This window comes from Raphanus sativus, chromosome 3, assembly GCF_000801105.2.
Source record: "Raphanus sativus cultivar WK10039 chromosome 3, ASM80110v3, whole genome shotgun sequence".
Taxonomy (NCBI): domain Eukaryota; kingdom Viridiplantae; phylum Streptophyta; class Magnoliopsida; order Brassicales; family Brassicaceae; genus Raphanus; species Raphanus sativus.
This window is the reverse complement of record NC_079513.1, coordinates 27,758,439-27,783,847: the sequence shown is the minus strand read 5'-3', so window position 1 is coordinate 27,783,847 and position 25,409 is coordinate 27,758,439. Positions and strand designations below refer to the sequence as shown.

At 35.6% G+C, this 25,409-nt stretch overlaps 5 protein-coding genes across 13 annotated transcripts; 4 read left to right on the top strand and 1 right to left on the bottom strand.

Annotated features, from left to right (window-relative positions):
- Positions 1-755: 755 nt before the first annotated feature.
- Positions 756-3,866, top strand: LOC108847869 (glycine-rich RNA-binding protein RZ1C). Of its 2 annotated transcripts, XM_018621228.2 has the most exons (4): positions 756-866; positions 1,019-1,151; positions 2,755-3,275; positions 3,369-3,866. In XM_018621228.2, exons 2-4 carry the CDS (start codon positions 1,038-1,040, stop codon positions 3,652-3,654), a joined length of 921 nt encoding a protein of 306 aa, XP_018476730.1. In that variant the 5' UTR covers positions 756-866; positions 1,019-1,037; the 3' UTR covers positions 3,655-3,866. The 2 variants fall into 2 exon arrangements, with proteins under 2 accessions (XP_018476730.1, XP_056861528.1); XM_057005548.1 differs by lacking the exon at positions 756-866 and having other exon boundaries at positions 1,016-1,151; positions 1,466-3,275.
- A 589-nt stretch (positions 3,867-4,455) lies between these two features.
- LOC108844394 (probable pectate lyase 18) lies at positions 4,456-9,040 on the bottom strand. Its single transcript, XM_018617649.2, has 5 exons — positions 8,469-9,040; positions 7,642-8,352; positions 7,314-7,530; positions 6,841-7,046; positions 4,456-4,853 (listed from the first exon to the last, which is right to left on the bottom strand). Exons 1-5 carry the CDS (start codon positions 8,669-8,671, stop codon positions 4,616-4,618), a joined length of 1,575 nt encoding a protein of 524 aa, XP_018473151.1. The 5' UTR covers positions 8,672-9,040; the 3' UTR covers positions 4,456-4,615.
- A 3,003-nt stretch (positions 9,041-12,043) lies between these two features.
- Positions 12,044-15,087, top strand: LOC108844108 (SHUGOSHIN 2). 7 transcript variants are annotated; one of them, XM_057005546.1, is made up of 15 exons: positions 12,044-12,198; positions 12,300-12,519; positions 12,601-12,638; positions 12,738-12,846; positions 12,935-12,979; positions 13,050-13,118; positions 13,219-13,260; positions 13,335-13,431; positions 13,502-13,565; positions 13,636-13,818; positions 13,936-14,040; positions 14,115-14,222; positions 14,298-14,381; positions 14,497-14,580; positions 14,666-15,087. In XM_057005546.1, exons 2-15 carry the CDS (start codon positions 12,403-12,405, stop codon positions 14,958-14,960), a joined length of 1,440 nt encoding a protein of 479 aa, XP_056861526.1. In that variant the 5' UTR covers positions 12,044-12,198; positions 12,300-12,402; the 3' UTR covers positions 14,961-15,087. The 7 variants fall into 7 exon arrangements, with proteins under 7 accessions (XP_056861526.1, XP_056861525.1, XP_056861522.1 ...); XM_057005545.1 differs by having other exon boundaries at positions 12,051-12,198; positions 12,365-12,519; positions 12,935-12,958; positions 13,377-13,431; XM_057005542.1 differs by having other exon boundaries at positions 12,051-12,198; positions 12,365-12,519; positions 12,935-12,958.
- A 2,815-nt stretch (positions 15,088-17,902) lies between these two features.
- LOC108846057 (salicylate/benzoate carboxyl methyltransferase-like) lies at positions 17,903-20,464 on the top strand. 2 transcript variants are annotated; one of them, XM_018619265.2, is made up of 5 exons: positions 17,903-18,112; positions 18,214-18,346; positions 19,011-19,406; positions 19,514-19,771; positions 19,872-20,464. In XM_018619265.2, exons 1-5 carry the CDS (start codon positions 18,075-18,077, stop codon positions 20,217-20,219), a joined length of 1,173 nt encoding a protein of 390 aa, XP_018474767.1. In that variant the 5' UTR covers positions 17,903-18,074; the 3' UTR covers positions 20,220-20,464. The 2 variants fall into 2 exon arrangements, with proteins under 2 accessions (XP_018474767.1, XP_018474768.1); XM_018619266.2 differs by lacking the exon at positions 17,903-18,112 and having other exon boundaries at positions 18,212-18,346; positions 19,016-19,406.
- A 2,557-nt stretch (positions 20,465-23,021) lies between these two features.
- LOC108846794 (zinc finger protein ZAT5-like) lies at positions 23,022-24,423 on the top strand. Its single transcript, XM_018619997.2, has one exon. The coding sequence runs from the start codon at positions 23,244-23,246 to the stop codon at positions 24,348-24,350; it is 1,107 nt and encodes a 368-aa protein (XP_018475499.1). The 5' UTR covers positions 23,022-23,243; the 3' UTR covers positions 24,351-24,423.
- The last annotated feature ends 986 nt before the right edge of the window (positions 24,424-25,409 follow it).

Below are 25,409 nucleotides of genomic sequence, written 5' to 3'. Positions count from 1 at the left end.
ATGCGTCGTTAGGTCATCTAAACATTGTGACTTGGATCTCACGTGGAATGAACCTTCTGATATTCTAGTTTACCTTTAAGTTAAAAACAATTTTGAGAAAGAAAAAATAATGAACTAGAAATATTCGCACGCAAAAAAATTTAAGCATGGCCTAATCAAAAAGTCAAACTACTAAGATAACTTAATGTAGAAAACCCTCAACTAAGAGCAAATCAGTTTTAGACCCTCAGTAATATGATAGCAGCATATATACCTCAATAACAATGATTTAAACTTTGGACTTTTGTCTATTATTGAAAGTAAACATTTCATCCGGGATGAAAATAATCGCCTAACCATAACCAAGAATGGATTTGAGATTTCAAAAGTTATAAACATTTCTTTAATATTAATAAAAAAAACTTTTGTAACTTGAAGATATATACTATACCTATATCTCACCGGTCCTGGCGGTTACAAACGACAGGGTGTCCCATCTCAAATGGTACGGTGTTATTGAAAAAAAAGCAGCAGGAATTGAAAAAAACAAAAGTATAGCTAAGTTGGAAGTCTGAGAGAAACATGGCTTCCACATTCACTGGCTAAGATGTTATGTATTAAAAGTCAAGCTATATTATTAATCAACAGACGGCAATCTAGTATAGCAGTATGTGAGCTTAATCGAATAAGCTTATCTTCTGGGCCCATAAAAGAGATTATGGGCTTGGGCCTCTATATTTTTTTCGTGTGTGTGGGGCCTAACATCTCAACCACCATTTAGGGTTTCTTATACACTTATCATTAATATCTGACGGCGAAGAAAAACAGTTCGATTCAGATTTTTTTTTTTTTCTTCCGAAATTCGCAGCTTCGAGTTAACAAATTTGGTAAGACGAATCAAAATCGTATTGTGTAATTCTCTGACGTAGTAGTCGTAGTTCAATCGATTGTTTCCTCGTGAATATGAAGTGTTTGTGGTTTTGCTGAATTTTTGGGGGATTTGTTTTCGGGGTTTAACCTAGTTTTTTATTTTTGTCAGCAAGGAAGAGGAACTAAAGATGGCGGCGGCGAAAGAAGGAAGCAGGATATTCGTTGGCGGGTTATCTCCGGAGGTGACAGAGAGAGACCTTCAGCGTACTTTCAGCCGCTTCGGTGACATTCTCGATTGCCAGGTATTATTAATTATTTTAATCTATTTTTATCATCTTGTGCCTGCACTTGTTTGCTGTGTATCTCTGAAACGTATAGGTATATTAAAGCCCTGATTTTTTTGTTTGGATAGAATTGAACATGTCTGTGATGAGTTTTGGATCTTTTAAAGCTATTGCTACTTGTATCCTCTCTTTAGTTGTGAAAAAATAATAATACTTGAAGTAGCCAATAACATGAATAAGAGCAGAGATGTGTGGAATTTTTTTTTTTTTTTTATTATCCTAAAATATCTCTTGGTAATCTTCTACTAAAACTCTATAAACTGATGAATTAGGGATGACATTGATCAGAACTACATGGTATCAAGTTGAGATACACTGCTCTCTGATAAAAGAACAAAAAAGTATCTGACTATCTGAGAATATAGGAAACACAGTAGTAGTGGTTGAGTCTTTGAGAGCATAATGATGTTGTCCTCTGTTTTGGGATTTGTTTCACGAGGTTGTTGAGACTGTGGTAACAGGTTACTTTCAGTTTCTTCTAGTCTAGTCTTTGACTTCTCTAAGTATGCAACCGGTTCCTTCCTGAAATTATTCTGTGTCGAGATTCTGGTTAACAAGCTTTAGGAAGAAGAGGTAGTTGTGTCTTGTATTGTTTGATAGCTGGTACTTGGGATTCCTGATTTGGTTTTGAGTGGTGAATTGATGATGCTACTCAGTTTAGGCCAGTGTCCTCCATGTAGTATCCCCTTGCAGTCATTCACACACCAGAGGCTTTGTAGCATTGACGTCTGGATAAGCCCAGTCCCCATCTCAGCTGTCCTGTTGCAAGATTTCTATTTCTTCCTGATACCTTGAGCCCCAGTGCTGACGTTGGAACTGCAGAAAACGAAAGACTGCACCAGTTGAAGAACGTCGCTTCTCGTACCCTGTGTGCTTAGTAGGATTTCCATGGATTTTAACTTTTCCTTTCATTATTCTTTTCTTCTCCAAACCCAAACACATTTTTAGATCCTCATACCCCAGTTCTTTGCGCTTATCTTTTCCGCATGTTTCTGAAATCTGATAAAGTTCGTTGTGTGAGATGGAGTTGTGTTTCTGATCTGTGGGCTTTTGGGGCTATGCAAAGAGTTGTCAGCACCAGGAGATCTGAACGACTTCAGCTGGATCAATGTCAGATGATATCTGCATATTGAGAAGAAACAGATGTTTGGTCAGGAATACTGTGTACTCTTAATTCAGTGGCTTCCTTCTGTCTGTAAAACTTCCTCTCTTTAATGTCGTTGAAAATAGGGATTGAATAGTAGATTCTTTTAGGGGATTAATTCACGGAGCGCCGTTCGTTTGACTGGGGAAGAAAAGATAGTGTGCTGCTTGAGTTTCTGGGGGTATCTAGTTGTTTTGCTCTGAAGTGGAGATTGATTGACAATTTCGTACGACACAAAAGACAGGGTCAATGTTATGCAGTAAACCTTTAAACAGATGGATGTTTCTTGATGTCACATGGACTTGAATATGATCTTTCAGATTTTGCATATGTTTCATTTTCTACTGCCCTTCTGATCAGTTTCTAGCAATATACTTTTGGGAAATCAGCTTTTGTGGTGTGGTGTGTTGTGTATAGATCATGATGGAAAGAGATACCGGTCGTTCACGTGGATTTGGGTTTATTACCTTTGCTGATCGCCGTGCTATGGATGAGTCCATCAGAGAGATGCATGGAAGAGACTTTGGTGATCGAGTCATCTCTGTGAACAGAGCTGAACCAAAAATGGGGCGAGACGATGGGGACAGTCATGGCTCTAGAGGTGGCAGAGATGGTGGGTATTCATTGGCTGGAAAGGGGAGCTTTGGTGGAGGTGGTCGTGTTGGTGAAGATGAATGCTTCAAGTGTGGACGTGTTGGGCATTGGGCCCGTGACTGTCCGTCTGCTACTGGTGGTCGTGGTGGACCCGTCGGTGGCTTTTCTTCCCGTGCTGCGTATGGAGGATCTGATGGACGTGTGGACCGTTATGCGGACCGTGAGCGATATGCAGACCGTGAACGTTACATAGATGATCGATATGATGCTCCACGCTTTGGTGCTAGAGACAGGTTTGACAGCAGAGAAGCTTACATCCCTCGTGATCGTTACGCCAGTGAGAGGTTAGATATTCTTAATAACTGTGTTTACAGATATTCACATTGACTTGCTTGCATTGCATTTGCATGACGTGAAAATGTTTACTTATGTTACAGGTATGCAGCCCCGGTTGATCGGTTTGCAGGAGGGGATAGGTACAGTCGTGGATCAGACCGTTACCCTCCAGCGAGTTATGAGAAACCCAGGTCCTTTGAGAGAGACGTAGTTCCAGGTGCAGGCAGTGACAGGTACGGTGGTGGTAGAGCTGGTGGGCCTATTCGTGGAGCAGACGAGGGAAGAGGGTTTAGAAGCAGAGCCAGTGGTCCGTATGAGAGGCCGAGCCGAAGCAGTGGTGGTGGTGCTGGTGGTTATCCATCGTCTGGTACTTATGACCGTTACTAAGGCATGAATGAAGAACTGAATGATGCTGGGTTTAGGGTTATTTACACTCACTCTTGCGTGTGTGTGTATGTGGTAATGAATATCTCTGTAAGCGTTTTTATATGTAAAGACTTCTTTCATACTGTTTTTAGTTTAAAGAACTGATTAGCGTTGTATCTTGATATTTTGTTTGGTTTGTTCTTGTACCCAATTGCAATGACTTTGAGCTTCAAGTTTTGTGTTTGTGTTTTAAACCATACACATCCTGAGTTGGCTTGTAGATAGTACTCACTATCTCTATCTACTTCTAAGCCCAGCGCTATAGTGCGTCTTTCTTTTAGTCTCTTTGGACTATCATCTTTGTGTTAACAACCCTGGCCGTGGCCCATGACTAAAGACTAATTGATGACTTATGTTGTAGCTTCTGTTCTCTATCTTATTATGAATGGTTATTACCTTGTGGATTTTTTTCTTGCCCATCACTGGTCAGTTTATTGATTATTCACGCATTGAAACAGCATTTTGTTCTGTTTAATTAATTAATGAATGAAGACAATGAACATTAGAAGGAAGAAGACAAGTTTCTGAAGTTGAGACAATGAACATTAGAAGGAAGAAGACAAGCTTCTGAAGTTGACTTGGTACCTAGTTTAAGTAGTATCCCATCAACCTCCTCATTTTCTCTTAGCTCCCATTTTAAATCACAAATATATTTTAAAAATTAAAAAGAAAAGATCAAGAACAGCGTAATGAAACAAATAGTATATTCACTGTAAAAATATTCCTCCAGCCAATTGATAAGGTACCAAAAATGTTTAGCCATCAAACAAGAATATTTTTTTTTTTATATATTTCCGCCATATTCTACAACTTGTGTGTATATATACCTTAACACGTATGCATATTCGATTTTTTTCTCTTTTCAGTTTTTTTTGTACCGTTAAAACAAATAGTGAAACCTCTTGAACCAATAATGAAGCTGTCATCTCCTATGGTGTGGAAAATACCAAAGTAAGATGATAGTGAATAAAATTGACCAGACTTGTCCCGGCCTCAAAGCCGCCGCCGCCGCACTGGAATTGCTACCGAATATCATTGTGAAAAGGCCATCATCGCTGTCGCTGCCACCGCCTCCGGGTCCACCTTTACTGTAACCTCGTGTCACGGTCCCACCACCGCCCGTGATTCCGGGGAAACCTCCTCCTTGCCCGTTTCTCCCACTACACCAAACCATATCATCAGCAGTTAAAATCATCATATAATATGTCAATAAAAATCATCATACCAACAATATTGCTATCATAATCATGATTCGTTTGAACGTGCTGTGTCGAAAGATACTAACAGTGACATAAGCATATGATCAAAATGGACCAATCAATGTAAAAAGCTCAAAAGAGAGTAAAGACGAAAACAAGTTGCTCCATCACATGCATGCTTCACATTTTATTTTCATATGTTAGAGTTTATGATCTATGTTTTAGATATCAATTGTAGTCCTATCAAATAAAATGGAAGTTCTTTTACTTTTAAAAAGTTACGTAAACTATAATTTTTTTTACGTAAACTATAATTTTGAAATTCACACCTCAACAAAATACTAGCCCACTATAATTAATTATCCAGCAAGCCGGTATTGGTTAACTAGATAACCGGTAAATTCCGGAAACTGAAGTAGTATGACAAGGAATATCGAACTTTTGACAGCAAGACGGCTAAGAGAATCCACCATCCTTCTTGCATACTTTACTTTTGCAAAAGAGGGTCAAATGTAAACTTTTCGATCAATTTAACTATCAAAAAGATAAAATGACACCAAGTATGTCGTGGAGAATCATACGTAGATATAGGTACTATGACTGCTTAACCAGATCATTTAATTAAGTAGATCGAATCTATATATTATATAGTCTTCGAGAAGACCCCACTGCGTATTGTTTTTTTTTTGTGTCTGTAAAGCAGATGATTAACAATGGAATATATATATATTACGATATAGGAACCCATCTTTTTTTTTTTTGGATCAAACTATCCTATATATTACGATATAGGAACCCATCTTTACTATACGTATAATATATAAATGTCTTATCACATATCCAAAAAGTCAATTTTAATGGTCCACTTGAACCGATAATGAAACCCTAATTAAATGTGACTTCACACACCTTCAATGTGTGAAGAACTATTTCACAAGGAAATGAATCTTCTTTTCCTTCTTCCTAAAGTTCTTCCAATTTGCGGGGTTTAGATTATATACCAAGTTGCAAAACAAAGAACCACAAAACCCTGAATTGGCAAAGAGCCAAAGAACTTGCTAATAAAGACATGAATATCTTTTATTTTATTTTTAGTTATTGGGATTTGAAGATATACCATGTCGTCAAACAAAGAAATCACCAACCCCTAATTTGGTGAAGAAATAGTAATACGGAAATGAAATTTTTAATAGGATTTCATTTGTTATTTTGCATGTATAACAGGAAATACGACAAATCATCAATAAAGCTATAGATCAGACACTACGTAAAGGCTTTGGGGTTTTAGATCAGAAATCTTTTAGAAGTTTAGATCTCGGATCCACACTCAGCACGTGTGAGTTATAAAATGGTAAAAGCTGAGCTTTTTCTTAGCAAGAAAAAAAACTTTATGCATGTTCATGCGTCATGGTTTTCCTTGTTGCCATTTCGGAATTGTCTTTAACACTTTGATGTGTAACTCACTAACTTTTTAATATCTTATCCAAAATATATATGGCATGCATATACATTCATGTTCATTCTTGAGAAAACAAAATGAGAAGTATTACTCTCCGCGTCAGAAAAATATACCCCAAGAAAATAATTTTTTGTATATATTAAAGAAAATATATAATTAAGCCCAACTTGCAATGATTTTTGTAATTATAATAGCACCAACTTTTGAATTATCACAAAATTAATTTATTAAATATATATATATATATATTATTATTAGATAGATATGTTGTTTAATTATCACAAAGTTAGGTAATGTTTTTAGATATGTTTCAATTAGTAATGTAAAAATAATCAAAAATAAACAATGTCCTATTTTTTTGTATAAAGAATAAATAATGTCCTATCTTATAGAAAAAAGTTCAATAAAGAATATAGGGGCAAAACCGTAGCAATAAAGATGCTAGTTTGGGTGGATGAAGCAATACTAGAGTAAATAATATAATCATACCCGGGATCGCCGAAAACGCCAGCATTGACCGTGAGCTGGTCAATAACATCAGCGGTCTTTGCCTGAAGACTAGTGGCTCGGGCGTACGCCGGACTCACTCCATCACCTGACGGCACGAAGAACGCTCCGTTAACCATAACATCTCCTTCAGTCCTCCAGTTCCATTTCCCCCAGTGTTTCTCGTTTGCGTCCACACGCTTGGTCACCTATCACAAATATAACATAGCACATGAGATCTTACAAAAGTTCAAAACCATGTCAACGACATGACAACGAACTAATGTAACCATTATTGCACAGACACGTCCAGAAAAAACCACAGTGTCCACACCAAACCATATCCAGTTATAAAGAGAACTTGATTTTTCTCAAAATATCAACCAAAAAATACAAAAATTAAGATTATCTTCAAAATGATTGGTTTATGTATTTTTCATGTAATAAATAGAATGATTAATATATAAAATATTTACCTCTTTTGCATTGGGATTAATAGGTGCAGTGTAACGGTTACCCTGACTATTGATCGTAGGGTTTGCACTTCCACCTATCGCGTACATCTCCCATGCAGTAAAATCGTTGTTCACCACGTGAATATAACCATGTCTGCACCGCGGCATCCTCTGCACTAGCCCCTCCCCAAAATGGTTAAACGCAATTGTCACTTGCATCCCCGAGTCCGCCGTATACCTTTTTCATCAAAAGCCAAAAGAAATTGGGTTAGATTGTTAGATTCAAAACTTCCACGCTTTAATTTAAAAGTTCACAAAGTCAAGGGGCTTTTTCGCGGGAAATAATTACCGGTCGTCGTGACCTAAGAGCATAACTTCGTCGTGGTGATGAAAGTAGTTGTTGGAGACCGTGACGGCGGTTGATGCGAGAATAACGTCGATGAGTCCGTCGGAACAGTATCCGAGAGAGCAGTGATCGACCCAAATGTGATGCGAAGCCGAGACCGAGATCCCGTCTCCGTCGGAGACTCCTCGGAATCCAACATGCGTCGGCGAGGAAGCGACCAGAGTGTTACCGGAGGGCTTGCAGTGGTGAATGTGGACGTTGTGGATGATGACGTGGCTCACCTGCTGGATCGTCAGGCACCCGTGGCCGGTGATCTCGACCTTCGTGCCTCGTCCGTCGATCGTCTTGAAGCTCCCGACGATGAGCTCGTGCCGGAGAGTGATCCCCATGTCGCCGGAGAAGATGATCCAGAGAGGCTCAGGCTGTATCACGGCGTGGCGGAGGGTTCCGGGAACTGGGTTCGCCGCGTCGTTGTCGGAGGAGTCGGTGACGAGGTAAAAGCGGCCGCCTTTGCCGCCGAGTGTGCCTTGTCCGAAGCCTATTGAGCAGTCGGCGAGGCGTTGGCGGTTCTGCGACCAGTTTGGGTCGCAGCGCCAGCAGTCGTCGATTGGGTTCCCGGTGAGGCAGGAAGGTACTGGCGACGGCGACGCCGTGGTGTCACCGTCTTGTTGGTAAGTGAGGAGATGTCTTCTGGAGAGAGAGTCGTTGAGTTTTCTGCAGTTGATAAACAGAGGATGTTAAAAAACAGAGATGATGATCCTCTGTTTTTTAAAACAGAGGATTTGGAGTCAAAAAGGCCTTAAAGATAAAATGCAAGAGAAAGGTTAAACCTTTGAACATTAAGGACAACATGTTCAGGGAATGGGTGTTGGTGTGGGAGAGAGAGATTGAAGGAAGATGATGATGATGATGATGATGATGATGATGGAAAAGATGCTCTTCCATGGTGAAGGAGAGAGACCAAGAGGCAGAACCAGGGTATGCAAATGCAGGTTGGTTTCTGATGATTATGGACCCCCTTATGAGCCACCATTATAATGTCTCTCTTCTCAGCTCCCTCTATTATTTATCTCTTCTTTCTGAAAAAAAAAGACCAGCCAAATCAGGAAACAGAAGTTTCTTAAATATGGGTTTATGGGGAATTGTGCAACTTGGGTTTATATAATAAAAACAAGGGTCAAAAGAATTTAGGTGTGTTTCCTTAATCTCTCTTTTTTTTTTTTTTTGATCAACAAATCTCTCTATATAGTTTGTTTCAAGTAGAAGAAAAGAAGTTTAGAGAGAGATGGGAGATAAGGTGTGAAGGCACAGAGAATCCTTAAAGTGCTTAAAAACTCTTTCTCTGTCTCCTTCCTCCAATATGATTCTTACTTTTGTAAGAGTGACTCAGTTACTTGCATTACCCAATCATCTACACATCCCTCTCCATGAAACAATCTTTCTATGGATCTTAAGTTACATTAATAAGCATATGTATTAAAAAGGAATCTTTACCTCTAAACGAAACTCGGATGGAAAGATAAGAAATTAAGAATACTCACTGCTGAAGATTCTGGTTTGATTTGGCCGCATAAACTAGCAAAATACTTAAGATTTTGTTCGAAACTCAAAAGAACATAGTTGTTCGTCAAGACGATCTTTATGAAGGTGTTATACTTTCCATAAATACATACTTCTTATTTTTTTCAATCACAATTGGAAATTTTTGTTTCGCAATCACGCAAAATGGAAACTTGACAATTTTTTTTTTGGAAAATTCTTGCTCAAGAAATTTCGAATTTCTTTAACCGTTTTAGTTTTGGGAACCTTCTTTACCAACAAGTTTAGAAACATGAGATGAATTATTAATCTTTTAATTAAAGATTAGAGATTTTTTTTGTTCAAAAGATATTAGAAACAAAAAGGTGATTATTCATACAAAAAGTAAATCAAAAGGATGATTTTTTCATACAAAAAGTAAACTTTTTGAAGATTCCATTGAAAATGGTAAAATATCATTCATATTCGATTCTTTTGGTCCGCATTATCAATTAGTTTCTACTTACCATGCAAACATTCATTTTTACTCATCTCGTGATTTACTGGTTTATGATCCAAAGGGATCCCAGATTGGCAGAAAGCTTGAGATGTTAAGATTATGGTATAACTAGTAGTCTACCAGGTGTTTAGATTTGTTTTTTAATAAGTGGAGTAAAAAACTAATATACCAACCAAATAATTAATCAATACTGAAACAGTTATAATTTTAAAAACGATCATAACTATCCTATGACTTTTTTGGTGATCGAAATCGTAAACTACACATCAAATCATTTCAGTTTTAGTGACTGCAAATTCAATGCGAATTTGCTAATGTCATTACCAAAAAAACATAACTAAGCTAAAGAAGAAAAATTAATGATAGCTTATATGTAACATGATCCTCCATTATTGTTTTCTTGAATTTTCTTGAAGTAAAGAGAGGAAAAATAACATAATCGTCGAATTTGACCTTTGAATATATTTACCTACCAGTCTTTTTCACTTAACTATGCCCTATTACTCGACTGTTTTAAGGAAACATGCTGAATTAAAAGTCGTGAATGTATCAAAGGTGGCGCTCCGAACAACTTGTCTGCATCCAACAATAGATAATTGCAATTTTAGTATACAAAGGTTATGGAGAAAGTAACCAAAGAAAATAACAAAATGTTGAATTTGTGAATAAAATAACGTGTTAGATTAAGACAGAAATACAAAAGGAAATGTTGTACAAATAATTCAATAAAACCGGCTATATATAAAAGATTTGTCGAGGAAAATATTATAATTAAAATTTTCATGTGACACCGTTTAAGCGAACTATTGTATCATGTGAAAACGTTTTAAGGGCAACAGTTCGATGGAAAGAATAGTATATGGTGCTTGAAACGTCTTCGTGGCTATGTTTATGGAGTAAAAACGAGGGCGCCGTCTCTATGCTGAAATGACGAATCTATGCTGAAATCTTCACACTTACCCTCTCATCAACTGATTGATTGATATATGTAAATCAGAAGTTTTGGAGGTGCTTGCTTCAATTGTGGAAGTTCAGGACACAAAGCAGCAGATTGTCCTGACAAGAGGGATTTAAAGTGTTCTTAGCCAATAGTTTCTGTTCTTGAAAGAGAGAGAGAGAGGCGATATCCTTATCCTTTAGTTCTTGCTTCAACCATTTATTTCAGATGGTGCGAGAGTGCAATCATGGATGATGTATACTTCATACAAGGTCTAACTTCAAACGCAGTGCATAAAGGAAGCAAGGTAGAAGGTTTTCCTCAAATGGCATTTTCAGAGATTGTTTGGGAAACATGGCAAAGCTAATGGATGTTTTATTTTTAGGTTATTATAATGATCAGATTCCATGTTTCTGAGTTTTGTATGATTAAGTGTTTAGTCAGTCTATGTACAATACTCTTTTTTTGTACATCTCTATTGTTATACGTGATCACATTTGTATTGAAAAGGTGGTCTATGTCCTTATAATAGAAATCAAGTTTGAATAGACTTGTCACACAGATATTAGAATCATAGTTTATCATGATTCTCAATTTTTTCTTCTTAATAAACACATTTAGAAGACATATTTACCAGTTAGCTCGATCAATATTAGATAGAACTTAAAGACAAAAAAAAATAAAAAATACAAGAAATGAGATCAAACGGTAGTGGAAGGTGATGAAGATGCTGTTGGTTTAGCAAGTCGTCTCGGGAGACCACATTTCGGCAAACAATCTTGGTAACAAGGCTTGTTTTGTTTGCCACAGTTAATAGAACAGACTCTGAAGCAAAAGAATCTCGAATCTTGGGTTGGCTTGATATCATCACCATCATCAACATCAACGTTCATTCCATTGCATGCTTGTAAAACAAATCCCATCATTATCAATGCCATGGCCATATACACCTTTGCCGCCATTTTTATCTTACAAGTTTTTTTTTTCTGTTTCAAAACAAAACTCTAGGACTTGTGTTTGTTGTATGAGATGTGTAGATTGGTGATAGAGAGGAAGGGGTTTATATATTGAGTTTTTGCCTCTATATATAGTACATTTGTTGTTTGATATGTTAGTTTGGTTAGATTTCTGTCTGGTTGGACATAAATAGGATTGGCTAACTATTGTTAATTTGAACTGCATTCTTGTTATTTCATTCTTGTTATGTACTCTAGTCGCTGGAAAATATAAAATTATGTAGTATAGTTTACTATTATTGATTTTTTTTTAAAATGAACTAGAGACTATTGTTGTCTCATGGATTTAAGAGTCATACAAAGAATAATCTTCAGTTAATGTTTACCCAATTTAAATAATACTGACTGCATTTAACTCATCGAGTGTACCAAAACGACATACTACGACGACGTTTAGCAAGAGTCGCATAAATTTGACGGTTTTACCCTCACCAGCCGTCGTAAAATCCTCCCTCGGTCTCATTTCAAAATTCCGAAAAACCCGATTCCGTCGCAGGGCTTTTCTCTCGCCGGCTCCACCATGAGCTCCGTGACGGTTCTCCAAGACGACAATCACGCTCCTCCTCAAGGTTTCGAATTCCATCTCTTTACTCAATCTTCCATCTCACCTTTTTGTGCAATTCATTTTTGGAATCGACTGATTGCTTTCGCTGGAATTTCTGCAAATTAGGGTTAGTGGTTTAAGGGATTTCAATCTAACGAACACAAGTGTGTGACAAAATTCGATTCCGGCAGAGGTTCATCAGATTCGTAAAGGAAAAGGGAAGGTTGTGATGATGAGGAGCAGTGCACAGAGGAGAAAACTTGCGGATATAAGCAACGTGAACAGAGAAGAAGAGACTCACCAGCAACAATTCTCTTCCAAGGATTATGCTGAGAAGCTCCAAAAGGCATCCCCCTTTGAACTCTGACTCTGTGGTGGTGGCAAGACTGTTATTGATTTTTTTTTTTTTTTTTTTTTTTTTTTGCAGGAGAACATGACATTGATGAAAGCTCTAGCACACAGAAAGTATCCTTTTTTTTTTCTTAATTTACATTATGTTTGGCTTGAGAGATTGAATTCTGTACTAATTGTGTTTTTTTTCTGTTTTTTGTTTTGTGGCATCAGTAAGATCATAGAGCTGAGCGGTGTTGAGTTTCAGAAACTGAAGATCAGTTTACGGAAAGTGCAGGAGAATAATTTGCAGCTTGCACAGGCGAACACTCATATGCTGGCGGTGTGGACTCCTGTCTTTTCTATAAGCTTCAGTTTTTTGTGATGATTGTTAGAGTCTTTGATGATTAAACTCTTTTTTTCCCTGACAGGAACTCAATGCAAGCAAAGACAGAGTGTGCTTTTCTGGAACTGAAGTTTCTCAAAACTCTTATTTCATTAGATTATTATTTCTTCGTTCAACTGACCTTGTATGTACATTTTCAGCTCAAGCTGCTTCAGCATGAACTTGGCTGCAAGAATGTATTACTCGGGGTGAAGAGAACGCAGCTTGAGGCAAGCCATCTACTCATTCTCTATATTTCCATTGATTATAGTTACTAAAAATAGTTATAAACTTTTGAGTTTTTTTTTTTATTCATTTAATTTTATTCAGGAGCAAGAACCTTCATGTACACATCACCCATCGAAAGATAAGGTGCTTAGTTAAATTATTTGTTTTTAGTAGTACAGTTGTTCACGCTATTTGGCCTTGTTGTCGTTGCCTTCAAGGTTCCATCAAACGTCTCTGATGGGGATTGCAAACCCTTTCAGGGGCTTGATATGAATCATAAAGATACCAAGAGAAAGCGAACGTCAAGGATAAAATGTAAACTGTTTTTCTTTTTCAGCTTCAGAAACCCTTTTTTGTGTACTTACCCATATCGTTTCATTTTCAGCTTCAGAAAGCTCTATCGTTAAGCCAATACAGGTTAAAGAGAGCGCAAACAGTAGACGGTCCAGGTCTGATTCATGTTTAATCTGTGTTTTCTGTGAAAGCTTTTGGCAGTCAAGTAAACCTGAATCGGTATAGTTTCGTTTGCAGGAAAGTTTCTAGCGTCATAGATACTACTGTTATCCCCGAAGTGACCTGTCAGACTGAAGATGACGTTGAAAAGGGGGTTGTCTCTCAAGGGGAAAACCAAATTGTTGACAATATTATCAACAAGAAGTTTGTTGCAGCTAACCCCGTAAAAGACAGTCTGCATAGCAAGAGGTTCTTTCTTATATTCAGTCCCGAGAAATTACATTTTTTTTATTTATCTTCCAAAACAATGGGAACAAGAATATCTTATTTGGGCTTTAATTCCTTTGTCTGGTTGTTTTCTCACAGGCTATCCGTACGAAGGAAATCTACCAGGTTTGCTGTTCAAGAAACTCAACAAACGGAAACACCGATTGTGATGGATAATGCCAAAGAAACTAAAGAAATGGCAAGGTTAGTTAGAGTTTTTTTTAATAAACTCTGAATGGATAATAGCGTATTAGACTGACGCTCTCCATTTCGATCAGGCTCTCTTTGAGAAGACGGTCTGCTCGGTTGAGACCCGAAGAAGCTGAAGTTCCATGTAAAAGCTTCCATGAGAGAGGCGAAGTCAGGGAGACGACCAAGAGGAGAAGGTTTGTTAGCTTAACTTCCTATTTACAAATAGTATCCTGTATGAATATCACTAAAAACAATGCATAACTGAGCAGAGTCTCTTCAAGACAACAACAGTCTACAATGTTTGATTTCCAAGAGCCGGAAGTGATGGAAACCTTGAATGCTGATGATGCGGGGTTCGTTAAAACATATCGTTTTAGTTTTTTTTCTTTATCCCGTTGATCGGTAGCATAGAAAACTGAGTTAAGCTAATACCACTTGTGTTTTCTCTCGTGAATACTATTTGAGAAGCTTAGTAAGCCAAGGATCAAGATCTGAAGCTGTAGAACCATCTATAAGCAGTCATGAGACACAAAATATAAACGGGAAACGCAGGTTTGTTAGTAACAGTTGAACTTCCTACAAGTTTTAGAGTCTCAGTGATGTAATGTGATTTTTATCTTTGTGGTGTTCTCGCCAGAGTCTCGACGAGATTCCAGTCAACAAAGGGTATATCTCAGACAGCTTCAGACACCAATGGAGCCGTGACAGACCCGTCTCTGAGCATCAACATGGTTCAAGAGTGTGATCTGTTACCATCAACGGTGTCTCAAGGGGACCATGAAAGAGAATCAAAGAACAAGCCTAGAGCTGAAGAAGCCGAAGGAATAACGAGAAGAACATCTGTGGGAAGAAGACCATCGAGACATGCAGCAGAGAAAGTTCAATCATACAGAGAAGTCTCCCTTAAAGTGAAAATGCGGCGAAACTTCTGAATCTCCAGCATTCTCTTGGCCTCTTTGTGTTCTTAAATATGCAAAGTTGTTGTTAAGAAGCTTATTTCATAGTGCTTTTGTGTACCAAGTCAATATTATCTATAAATTTCAAAAATTTATTCATCTACAGGTCGTGGTTCGAAAGAAAAAAAAATCATCTAGAGGTCAAAGTTTAAGTCTAAGGGAGGCAACCATTTAATTTTTCTCTAGGCTGCCCAATTGTACTGGGCCAGGCCTTCCTTCTCCTTTTATTTAAACGATCGTGCAAGTTACAAAATCTACAAATTCTGTATTGTTGTTAGTTTTCCTTGAATTAGTGTATACATTAGTCAAACTACGTGGTTAAATCTGGTTCATTTTTATCTATTTCTTGTTTCTCCGATATTTTAGATGATTGTACGGTATATACGTTCTTATCCTGCTATATAAAGATCACATAGAATCTACTTTAGAGAAGACAACCCCTATGGTTATGAACCTCCTGTTAAAAGACATGATTGGAATTTTACGGCACCTTGATCAGAAAGGATGGCCTATGATTCTTTCATGTAGGTGTTTGCTTGCATTGTTTGATGAAAAATTACACATTTTCATCTATGTTTTGTTGTTGATGTTGTGGTTCAGTGAAACTGATCTACACATCTCACAATAGAAATCTGAATCAGATGTGTAGTTGTTATCTATGGTGTTTATGTATTTTTATTTATATATAAAAATGATTAATCATGATATTTTTTATGTAGTCTAGAGGTTTGTTGTTGACAAATTACATATAAAAGTATTACGTTTAATCATAATCAATTTATGTTGAGGAAAAAAGTTTGTAGGTGAAAAGCGTTGAGAATTTTCAATTTACGATTTCGCTAAAGAGGGCTAAATATCTCATACGAGGATAAAAAGAAACGAGAGAATTAAAATTGAAATACTATGGAATAACATAAATTTCAATTAAAGTTAAAAATCTATTGGTCATCAATTTATTTATTTTTAAAAGAGTTTCCCTATCACAAGATTTAAAAAGTCTTATACAATCCAGCATAATTTATTAATTTTCTTTTCCTAGCTAATCAAAGGTTTCTATCATAATTAATTTGTCATAAATAACCATTAGAAATAATTTGGGATCACTGTTTCCTTGTTTGGTTATTAATCATTCCATGTTGTGTCAAGTCTTTTTTGATACAAATCAGTACAGTAAAAAAATATTTAATCAACAAAAACGTGAAATATAAATACACAACATATATGTACAGTTTTGAAACGTAAAACACAAATTTATATCCAATAAATTTTGTCTATCTCCCTCTGTTTCGAAAAGATAGATGTTTTAGAATTTTTACATATAAAACATATTAAAACTTAGCTATAAATGTATCATTTTCTGTAATTTTACATTTTCTATACTTTTAAACCAATAAGATTTTACGAATTACAATTAATGTTTTTGAACTTCACAATTTTTCATTATTAGTTGACAAAAATTGTATTGAAAATATAAAACATCTATCTTTTTGAAACAATTTTTTTCTCTAGAACATCTATCTTTGTATTAAATAATGTTCACTCTATGAACATTTTAAATTGTAAAACTCAAATGTTGTCTCCTTTGGAAATGGGAATAAGACTAATTATTGAATGAATGGTACTTTTCGAAAGAAAAGGAATTATGAGAAGATAAGAATCAATAAATAGTGTTTTAAGAGAAACATCCACTATTAATGTGATGTTTTTAGTCATATATGATTTGATTAGGTAGATCAGCTTTCATCAGCCTTACTAAATGCATGCAAATCATCATCTCCATGAATATAAAATTATTAATTGATTTTTAAATACAAATCTTGTAAAACAACTACTCCCTCTGTTCCATTTTATGTGATGTTTTAGGTTATTGCACATAGATTAAGAAAACACATATTTTTATGTAGTTTATCTTGGTAACATAAAAATACATTAAATAAAATTAGTTTAACCAATAATAAAAAAGTACAGTATTTTATAATTGGTCATAAAATTCAAATCATATTAAATTCTACCTAGATTAGTGAGAACATCACTTAAAATGGGACAAAATAAAAATCCTAAAACACCACTTAAAGTGGGACAGAGGGAGTAATCTTTTCTTTTCAGCCAATCACTTCTGACTCTTTCCCATTGATTGGATTCGGTGTCGTTTACTTGTTTTTCTAGGCGAATAGAGTTATACCTTTTTTATAACCAAAATGGATTTCTACCTTCGATAAAATATTTAACGCGGTGTTAAATCAGGGAATGGTTGAGTGACTGGAGCATATCTTCTTTTAGGAAAACAGGTAAAGCAATAAATTGCTATGTTCCATAATATTCTGTCAGTAACATGCATGTGCATTGAGTTTCACATTTTTTTGCAATATTGATTATGTTCTAATAAAAGCTAGTGGTGGTGATGCCGTACAAAACAAGACATAGCGGCATTTGGCATGTTAATACGTTTGCTTCGGTTCATCATTTAAGCCTCCTAATAGATGGCTCCGCAATCTTTGCATCGGGCCTTCGAATTCGGATAGAACAAATTGAATATTAGATATTAAAATTAAATTAATTAGCAAAAAAAAACATTAAAAGAAAATAAAGAGATACAATACAACAAAACCAAACGAACACAGTCGCAGGGAATCTCCACAGCAGAGAACACTTTATGTTCGAGGGAATTTCGAGAAAAGTTCGAGTATGACAAGCACATGTCTACAACAAGTTTTAAAAAAAACCGCTCCATTTAATATCATCGAGAATTTTGAGAATATCATGGGGCGCCATAATTATGCTTCATGGTCTTCACCATAATTCTACTTTACAACCAATGCCATATTGCACTTTCTTTGGTTCTCTTCTCTATATATGACTGTAGTCAGATGCTATATGATATTTCAAAACGTCACGAAATTCACAACAAATCTCTCTCTATACAGATTTGGTAAAGACTAATAATTCGAGATTATTGTACCAAGTCAACGTGTTTCACGTGCAAGATATGTCCCACTTATATAAATAAGGTGAACAAGGTGTCACCACCCTAAACAACATAACATATTGTAATAACTCTCGTTTTTCTCTCCTTGAAATACCGCGAGAATAATGGATTCAAGATTCATCCACAGCACTCATTCCTCAAGGTTTTTTTCTCTCAAATTCATCATATGCTTGTATATATTATTTTTTTACATAGATGTATTCATGCATGTTCTATATGTATTTCTTTATGTATGCCATGCAGATGTGATCATAAGCCTGAGAACGACTCGAATAGCCGCGATGAAGAGAGAAGTATCAAATACTCTTTTGTGAGTGCTCTATGTATGAGCGGAGGAGAGGGAGACAACAGCTACTCCACCAATTCTCTTCTTCAGGTTTTTTCCTTACCCCTACAGTCTGCAAATACAAAATTTAATAGTTTATGTAGGTGTTCATTCAAAAACAAAAACAAAAATTATGTAGGTTATGGTTGATCGATAGATTTAGACTCGCATTCGGTGATTCGGTTTAATTGTTGTTTATAATACAGTTGCTTGTGTGTGACTATTTTTAAACCGAATTTTCTTTTATACAAAATTATTTTGGTTATATGTTATGTTTTGTAGAAAAATAATTAAACGAAATAATTACTGAAACTAGTGTCAGTTAATTTAGCTACGTTTTATGATATATAATTTTTTTTAAAGTTGTCGTTTTGTGCATAAATAATGATGGTGATTAATTGATTAATTAGCTTACAAAATTTTCTGTTTTTTTTATCAAAAAAATAATTTCTGATTTTATGACGGTTTTAACTAAACATTCTATATCCGATATTTTAAACATTTTAATTAATGTAGGCCATGTATGAACAAGATGGGTATATCAATCATTCAAGTATAAATGGATCCTTGAATGTGGCCTTAAATTCAATTATACACCTGTTACAAAGGAAACCAGTTAGAATCCCCCTTTATTATTTTTTGTAAAGCCACATCATTTTTGTTTGTATTATAATATCAACTTTTTCTTAACTTTCAATTTTTTTTCCGTTTCAAGAGAAGAGTATTAGCAAAGGCTAAGCCGGTCTTGGTTAAGAACATAAAGGAGCTGATGATGGACTTGAAATTTCCTAAATACATTAAAGTAGCTGATTTGGGCTGCTCTTCAGGACAAAACACGTTCTTGACAATGTCTGAAATCATCAATACAATCAATGTGTTCTATCAAAAGTGGAACCAAAACCCACCAGAAATAGATTGTTGTCTAAACGATCTCCCTAATAACGATTTCAACACGACATTCAAACTCATAAATTCTTTCAAAGAGAAAAACTCCACAAGTAAAGTACCATACTTCGTATCTGGAGTACCAGGTTCCTTCTACTCGAGACTCTTCCCTCGTAAGAGTCTCTATTTAGTGCATTCCTCTTATGGCCTCCATTGGCTTTCTAAGGTATGGCTAGTGTATTGAGGCTTCATTATAATATTCTCTCTTTGCATATAAACTGATTTATTTTGTATCAAAATTTTGATACAATGCTGGAACAATTTGATTGTAAGGTTCCTGAAGGACTTGAGAAGAACAAAATGATTGTGTACATCACAGCTTCAAGTCCCCTGAGTGCATACAAGGCTTACTTAAAACAATTCCAAAGAGATTTCACGACATTTCTAAAACTACGTTCTGAAGAAATGGTTTCTAATGGACGCATGGTTCTCACTTTCATCGGTAGAAACAATATGGATAATCCATTGCATAGAGATTGTTGTCACTTTTGGACATTATTATCTAAATCTCTCCATGATCTAGTGATCGAGGTATATATCAAAACTAAAACATTTGTTTTCTTTTTGTCTTTCCACATTTTGAATATATATGTTCAAACATTGGTTTCACATATATGTATTTTTTTCATAGGGTCTTGTGAGTGCTTCAAAGGTAGATTCGTTCTACATGCCTTTTTATGATCCTAGCAAAGAAGAAGTTGAAAACATCGTACGGAATGAGGGTTCCTTTGAAATCAAAGATTTAGAGGCACATGAATATGATCTTGGCCATTGTAACCAAGACGGGTCAAAGAGAAGTAAATCAGGACAAAATGAAGCCAATTACATAAGAGCGGTGAGTGAACCCTTGCTCGTGGCTCACTTTGGAAATGCCATTATCAACATATTGTTTAGCAAATTCGCACATCATGCGTCTCAACATGCTGGTTGCAGAAACAAGACGACCGTTAGCCTAGTCGTTTCATTGACTCGCAAATAACTCCTATTATGTAATATAGTTTAGTCTTGGCGAGCTATGTGAAGGTTTTTACATTTTTTTTTTCTTACGTATTACTTACTATTCATCGTCAATCATACATGAATTCCTGCGTTTTCAGTGTAGATGCGGCGAAGCTGCTGAATCTACCGCATTCTCTTGGCCTCTTGTGTTCTCAAAATGTAAAATTGTTGTTCAGAAGCGTTTTTCATGCTTTTGTATTACCAATTCAATGTTATCTACGACCTTCCACTTCTACTTAAACGATTGTGTAAGTTACAAATCTACAATTCTGAATTTTGTCAAACCAAATGATTAAATGTGGTTGGTCAAATTAAGCAGAAATTGTTGGTCAAATTAAACGAGAAATACACTTTCAAAATAAGAATGAAAAAGGTAAATATTGTTGGTCAAAGTTAGATTACATAGATAAAGATAAGAAGAAACTAAAATAAGAAATAGAATAATTATTTACCATTTTTATCAATTTTTGTTGTAGAATATCATTTGGTAACAATAACAAAGGAGGAATCTCAGCATGAAAATGTGTATGAATACCATCTAAGATGGGTATTATATATATCTTTACAGCAAATTAAAGAGAAGTTTAGTTTAAAAAAATGAAAAATCTCATCATCTTTTTCATTCTTCTTAGTAGATGCTTCGGGCAGATAGTAGACGAAAAGAATACACTCGTTCTCACGAACGAACTGAACAACAAAATCCTCGCAATACATTGTAAATCCAAAGACGACGACCTTGGTGTCCATTATTTGCCTGTCGGCCAAAGCCAAGAATATAAATTCAGGGATAATCTTTGGCACACGACGCTCTTTTGGTGTTATATGGGGCAAGGACCTGATTATAAGATTCAACAAGCGTTTGAGGCATACAGATCTACGTGGACTAAGTATGTGGGTTACACCTATTGGATAGGAAGAGAGGATGGGATCTACTTTAAACAAGAACCCCATGGTTTACCTTTGGTGAAAAGATATGATTGGAATCTTACGGCCTATTAATATTCTTTCATGCAGGTGTATGCTGGCATTGTTTGGTGAAGATTATAAACTTTAATATCTGTTTTTGGTTGTTGTTGTTGTGGTTCAATTAAAATTGACCTGCAAATTTCACAATAGAAATCTGAATCAGATGTGTAGTTTGTTTTCATCTATATTGAGTAAATGTCTTTATTATATAATAATATATAAAAATGATATTATATATGTTGGCTAGAAGTTTATTTTTGGGCAATTGCACGCTATATACATAAAAACAAAGTTATTTGCGAATCCGGTAAAGCACTGTGCCTATTTTCGATATACCGGTTATAGCCCTATAGCGCGAATAGAAATGGTGGAACGTGCCTAGTCTACAGACATAATATCCTAGTTAGATCTAGTGTACTATCCTAGTCTACAGACATAATATCCTTGGTTTGTAATGAAATTTGACCATCTATTGACTTATGTTTGGTATGAACCGAGTATTGTGAATTGTAACATATGATACATTTTTCTAATTTTGTCAAATTTAAAGGACTAAATATACCCACACATAACATATGAACTTTACGTTTTCTCCACCACAACACGAGCTTTATAAGTTTATATCCATTTTCAATTTTTACTCATAGCGGGAATATTGGTATTACATAGAGACAAAATGTCTTTTTTTTCTTCAGACAGCAACTAACATTAGTATCTTATCTAGATTTACCTACGTAGCTGACTTGAACCCTACTCCTCCAACATCGTGTATGCATGGGGGCTCCGAAGTAATTTCCACCCGTTGTGCCCGCTTCTGTTCATCCAAGACAGCTAAATAATCTTTTCTTTGTATAGATTCGCAAATATGTTTGGTTTCATGTATTTCTAGCCAAATTGGCCTTTATTTTTTACTCAATCTTTTCATTTTGCATATACTGTATATGTTTTGAAGATTCCATATCCACATTCCACCCCTCTCCCCATTCCACAATAAAAACAAATATAATTGATTTAATAACATGGATTTCAATTAAGAATAAAAATTTAACGGTCATTCATTTTTGTTATTTTTATATACCATTTTATTTTTCAAATACCATACGATATATTTTAATGAAAAAAATAATTAAGATTAAGAATATGTCGGTCATTAATTTTCTTTATTTCCTTAAATAATTTTCCTTTTCATAAGATTTGAAAAAGCTTCTAATTCAATCCCTTTTCCCTTTTCGAAAATCAAAGAATCCTCCTATCCTATAAAATCCAATTACATTACTATAACATATCCATAAGAAGTCTTTTTAATTAAATAGCAGAATTTTATATATGTTATCTTTTAATGTCTATTTCAGATTGATGTTTTTATTTATAAGGCTATTTCAGAGTGATATTAAATAATCTAATAAGATACACTTAATGAGGTCATCTGTCTTTTAATATGCCTATTTTAAAGTGATTCATAAAATTATTCATAAAATTATGTAAATTAACTCATCAAAGTGGAAACCAGTTTTAACAAAAACAAAGAAAACTAACGAAACTGTTTGATGTGTACATCATCACAGCCAAATAAATCGTTATACAGAGTTAAACAACGCATAACTAAGTGGAATAAACATAGATTACTACATACATTGTCTAATATTGCACATTTGGTTGCAAATGGTTACTCTCTCTCTCTCTATCTCATTGTATTGTGATTAGTTTGCCAAGTTGGGCAAATGGTAGAAGAGAGACAATAACAAAATTACTAAAATTTAAGAGGCTACAAAAGGACAAGTCCAAACATATTCACACACTTAAAAAGCTTTTCTTGTATATTTTTGCTATATATGTGGTGGTGTCTCTCTTTGACTCCTCTCTTCCTATATCACTCACTATTTATGTATCCATCTCTCCACACATCTCTCTCCATCTCACACACATCTTCCTCTTAACACATTAATATATATATATATATATATATACATCACTCATCCTTAACATCTTCATAACCAACAACACAACTCCTCTTCTCTTTTTCTTGAATATCAGAATAATGGAAGCATTCGAAGAGGCGATAGCAGCCTCAAAAGAGCAAGCATTGATCCTTAAAGGGAAGCGTACAAAGCGACAACGTCCCCAATCTCCAATTCCTTTCTCTATATCCCCTCCTATAGTTGAAGAAGAAGTATCCAATGTTCCTGATTCCAAGGAAAATGCTGTAGAAAACCTCAAAAAGGATGGTGTGATCACGTCTTCATCCTCATCAGCCTCTTGGTCCTCTAACAACAACCCAACATTGAAGGCCGAAGAAGACGAGGAAGATCAAGACATAGCCAATTGTTTGATACTCCTTTCCCAGGGACACTCTTTTTCTCAACACAACCAACAACTCAAGATACCTCACCAAGAAATAAACAACAATAACACGTATAGGTTTAGCAGCAGGAGGTTTCTAGAGACTTCTTCATCAAACGGTGGTGGCAAATCAGGTTACTACGTTTATCAGTGCAAAACGTGTGACCGGACCTTCCCTTCTTTTCAGGCTTTAGGTGGCCATAGAGCTAGCCATAAGAAACCTAGAGCCACCTCCTTTTACTCCAACCTTGACCTTAAGAAGAGTATCTACGAAAACGACGCCGCTTCACTCGTTACAACCACAAATATTTACAATAACAACAGGAACAATAACAATAGGTCGCTTGTCGCTTACGGAAAGACAGGTAACAATAAAGTTCATGAATGTGGAATATGTGGAGCGGAGTTTACTTCAGGACAAGCTTTAGGAGGCCACATGAGACGGCATAGAGGCGCGGTGGTTGTCGCTGCGGCACCAACTCCCATTGTGACGGTGGCCACGGTTGCTGCCAACACGGAGTTATCATTGTCTTCCATGTCGTATGATCAAATATCCGACGGTCAAGATCATCTGGTACTGATGCCAGAGACAAAGAAAGCTAAGAAGACGGTCGTGTCATTGGACTTGGATCTGAATCTACCGGCACCGGAAGATGAGAATCGGGTCAACGGGTTGAGCTTGGCTTTGAAGCAAAAACACGAACAAGAACAAGAACAAGAACAGGAACATCAACCGACAAAACAAAGAGAAGAACCAATGTCCCTTGTCTTGTCTGCTCCTAGTTTTGTGGATTGCTATTACTGATTTTTTTTTAATATACACCATAATCTATAAACATTTTTTGGCTAACTAGGAAAATGATATATAATTTATTCAATATTTATGTAAACGATTCTTTGCTTCTTGAAGACTTGCGACATTCTTTTTTTTTATAGTTTTCTTCAGAGGAGTACTAAAATATAATCACTTTTAGTTTCGATTTGTTACAAAGGAAAACTGTATAAAGATTGATGTCACGTTCTTTAATGCTTTTGATCATATTTTTTTTTCTTTTTTTTCTCCAAATTCCAAAAGAAAAACAAAAGCTCATGAAAGGGGCGTGACGGGGGGTCGAGTCTTGTTGTTTCAATTCTTGTCTGCAGTTGTAACAAAAAGTTCTCTTTTTCGTTGACAATGAACTTTTAAATCGACAGTGAGAGAGTTCTAATCAAATACATATGCTATTTTTTTCTACTAAAGGCATTATAAATATACTATTTTATTTTTCCTTAGAAAGTATATTAATTACATCTGAAATATATCACTCACGGTCATCAACCTATATCCACTTCATCTTCTTCTCCTTTTTTTGATCGAATCCACTTCATCTTTAATTTTCTTTTTATCAATTTTTCTGGAAACCAACACTTTCGAAGAGATTAGCTGGGAATTATGATCAGTGATTTTGCATATTTACGTAAAACCAATATGGTTTCTGAACGTAAATATTTTTTTTCACGAATACAAGAATCATATATTTCACTTAATATTTTATCCCCAAAAAAAAACTTTTTTCTTTCACTTCACCAAATGACTATTTGCTTTTTGAGATTACAAGTGGTTGCTGTTTCTGTATACACTAGGAGAATGTATGCTGTTTGGTTTTTCTACTATAAGTAAACCACCATTGATTCCAGAAATATATGGGCCTCTTTGCTTATAACCTAGCCCATAATATATTGATTCCATGAGACCTTGGTTGCTAAATAAGTAACCCGTTTAACTAATAGGGCCCATTTTCGGCCTGTTCTCTGGACCGGTTGACAATTATAAATAGCGTGAAAAAACAGATCAGCGTCCCAACGACTGCCGGAAACTTCTAGA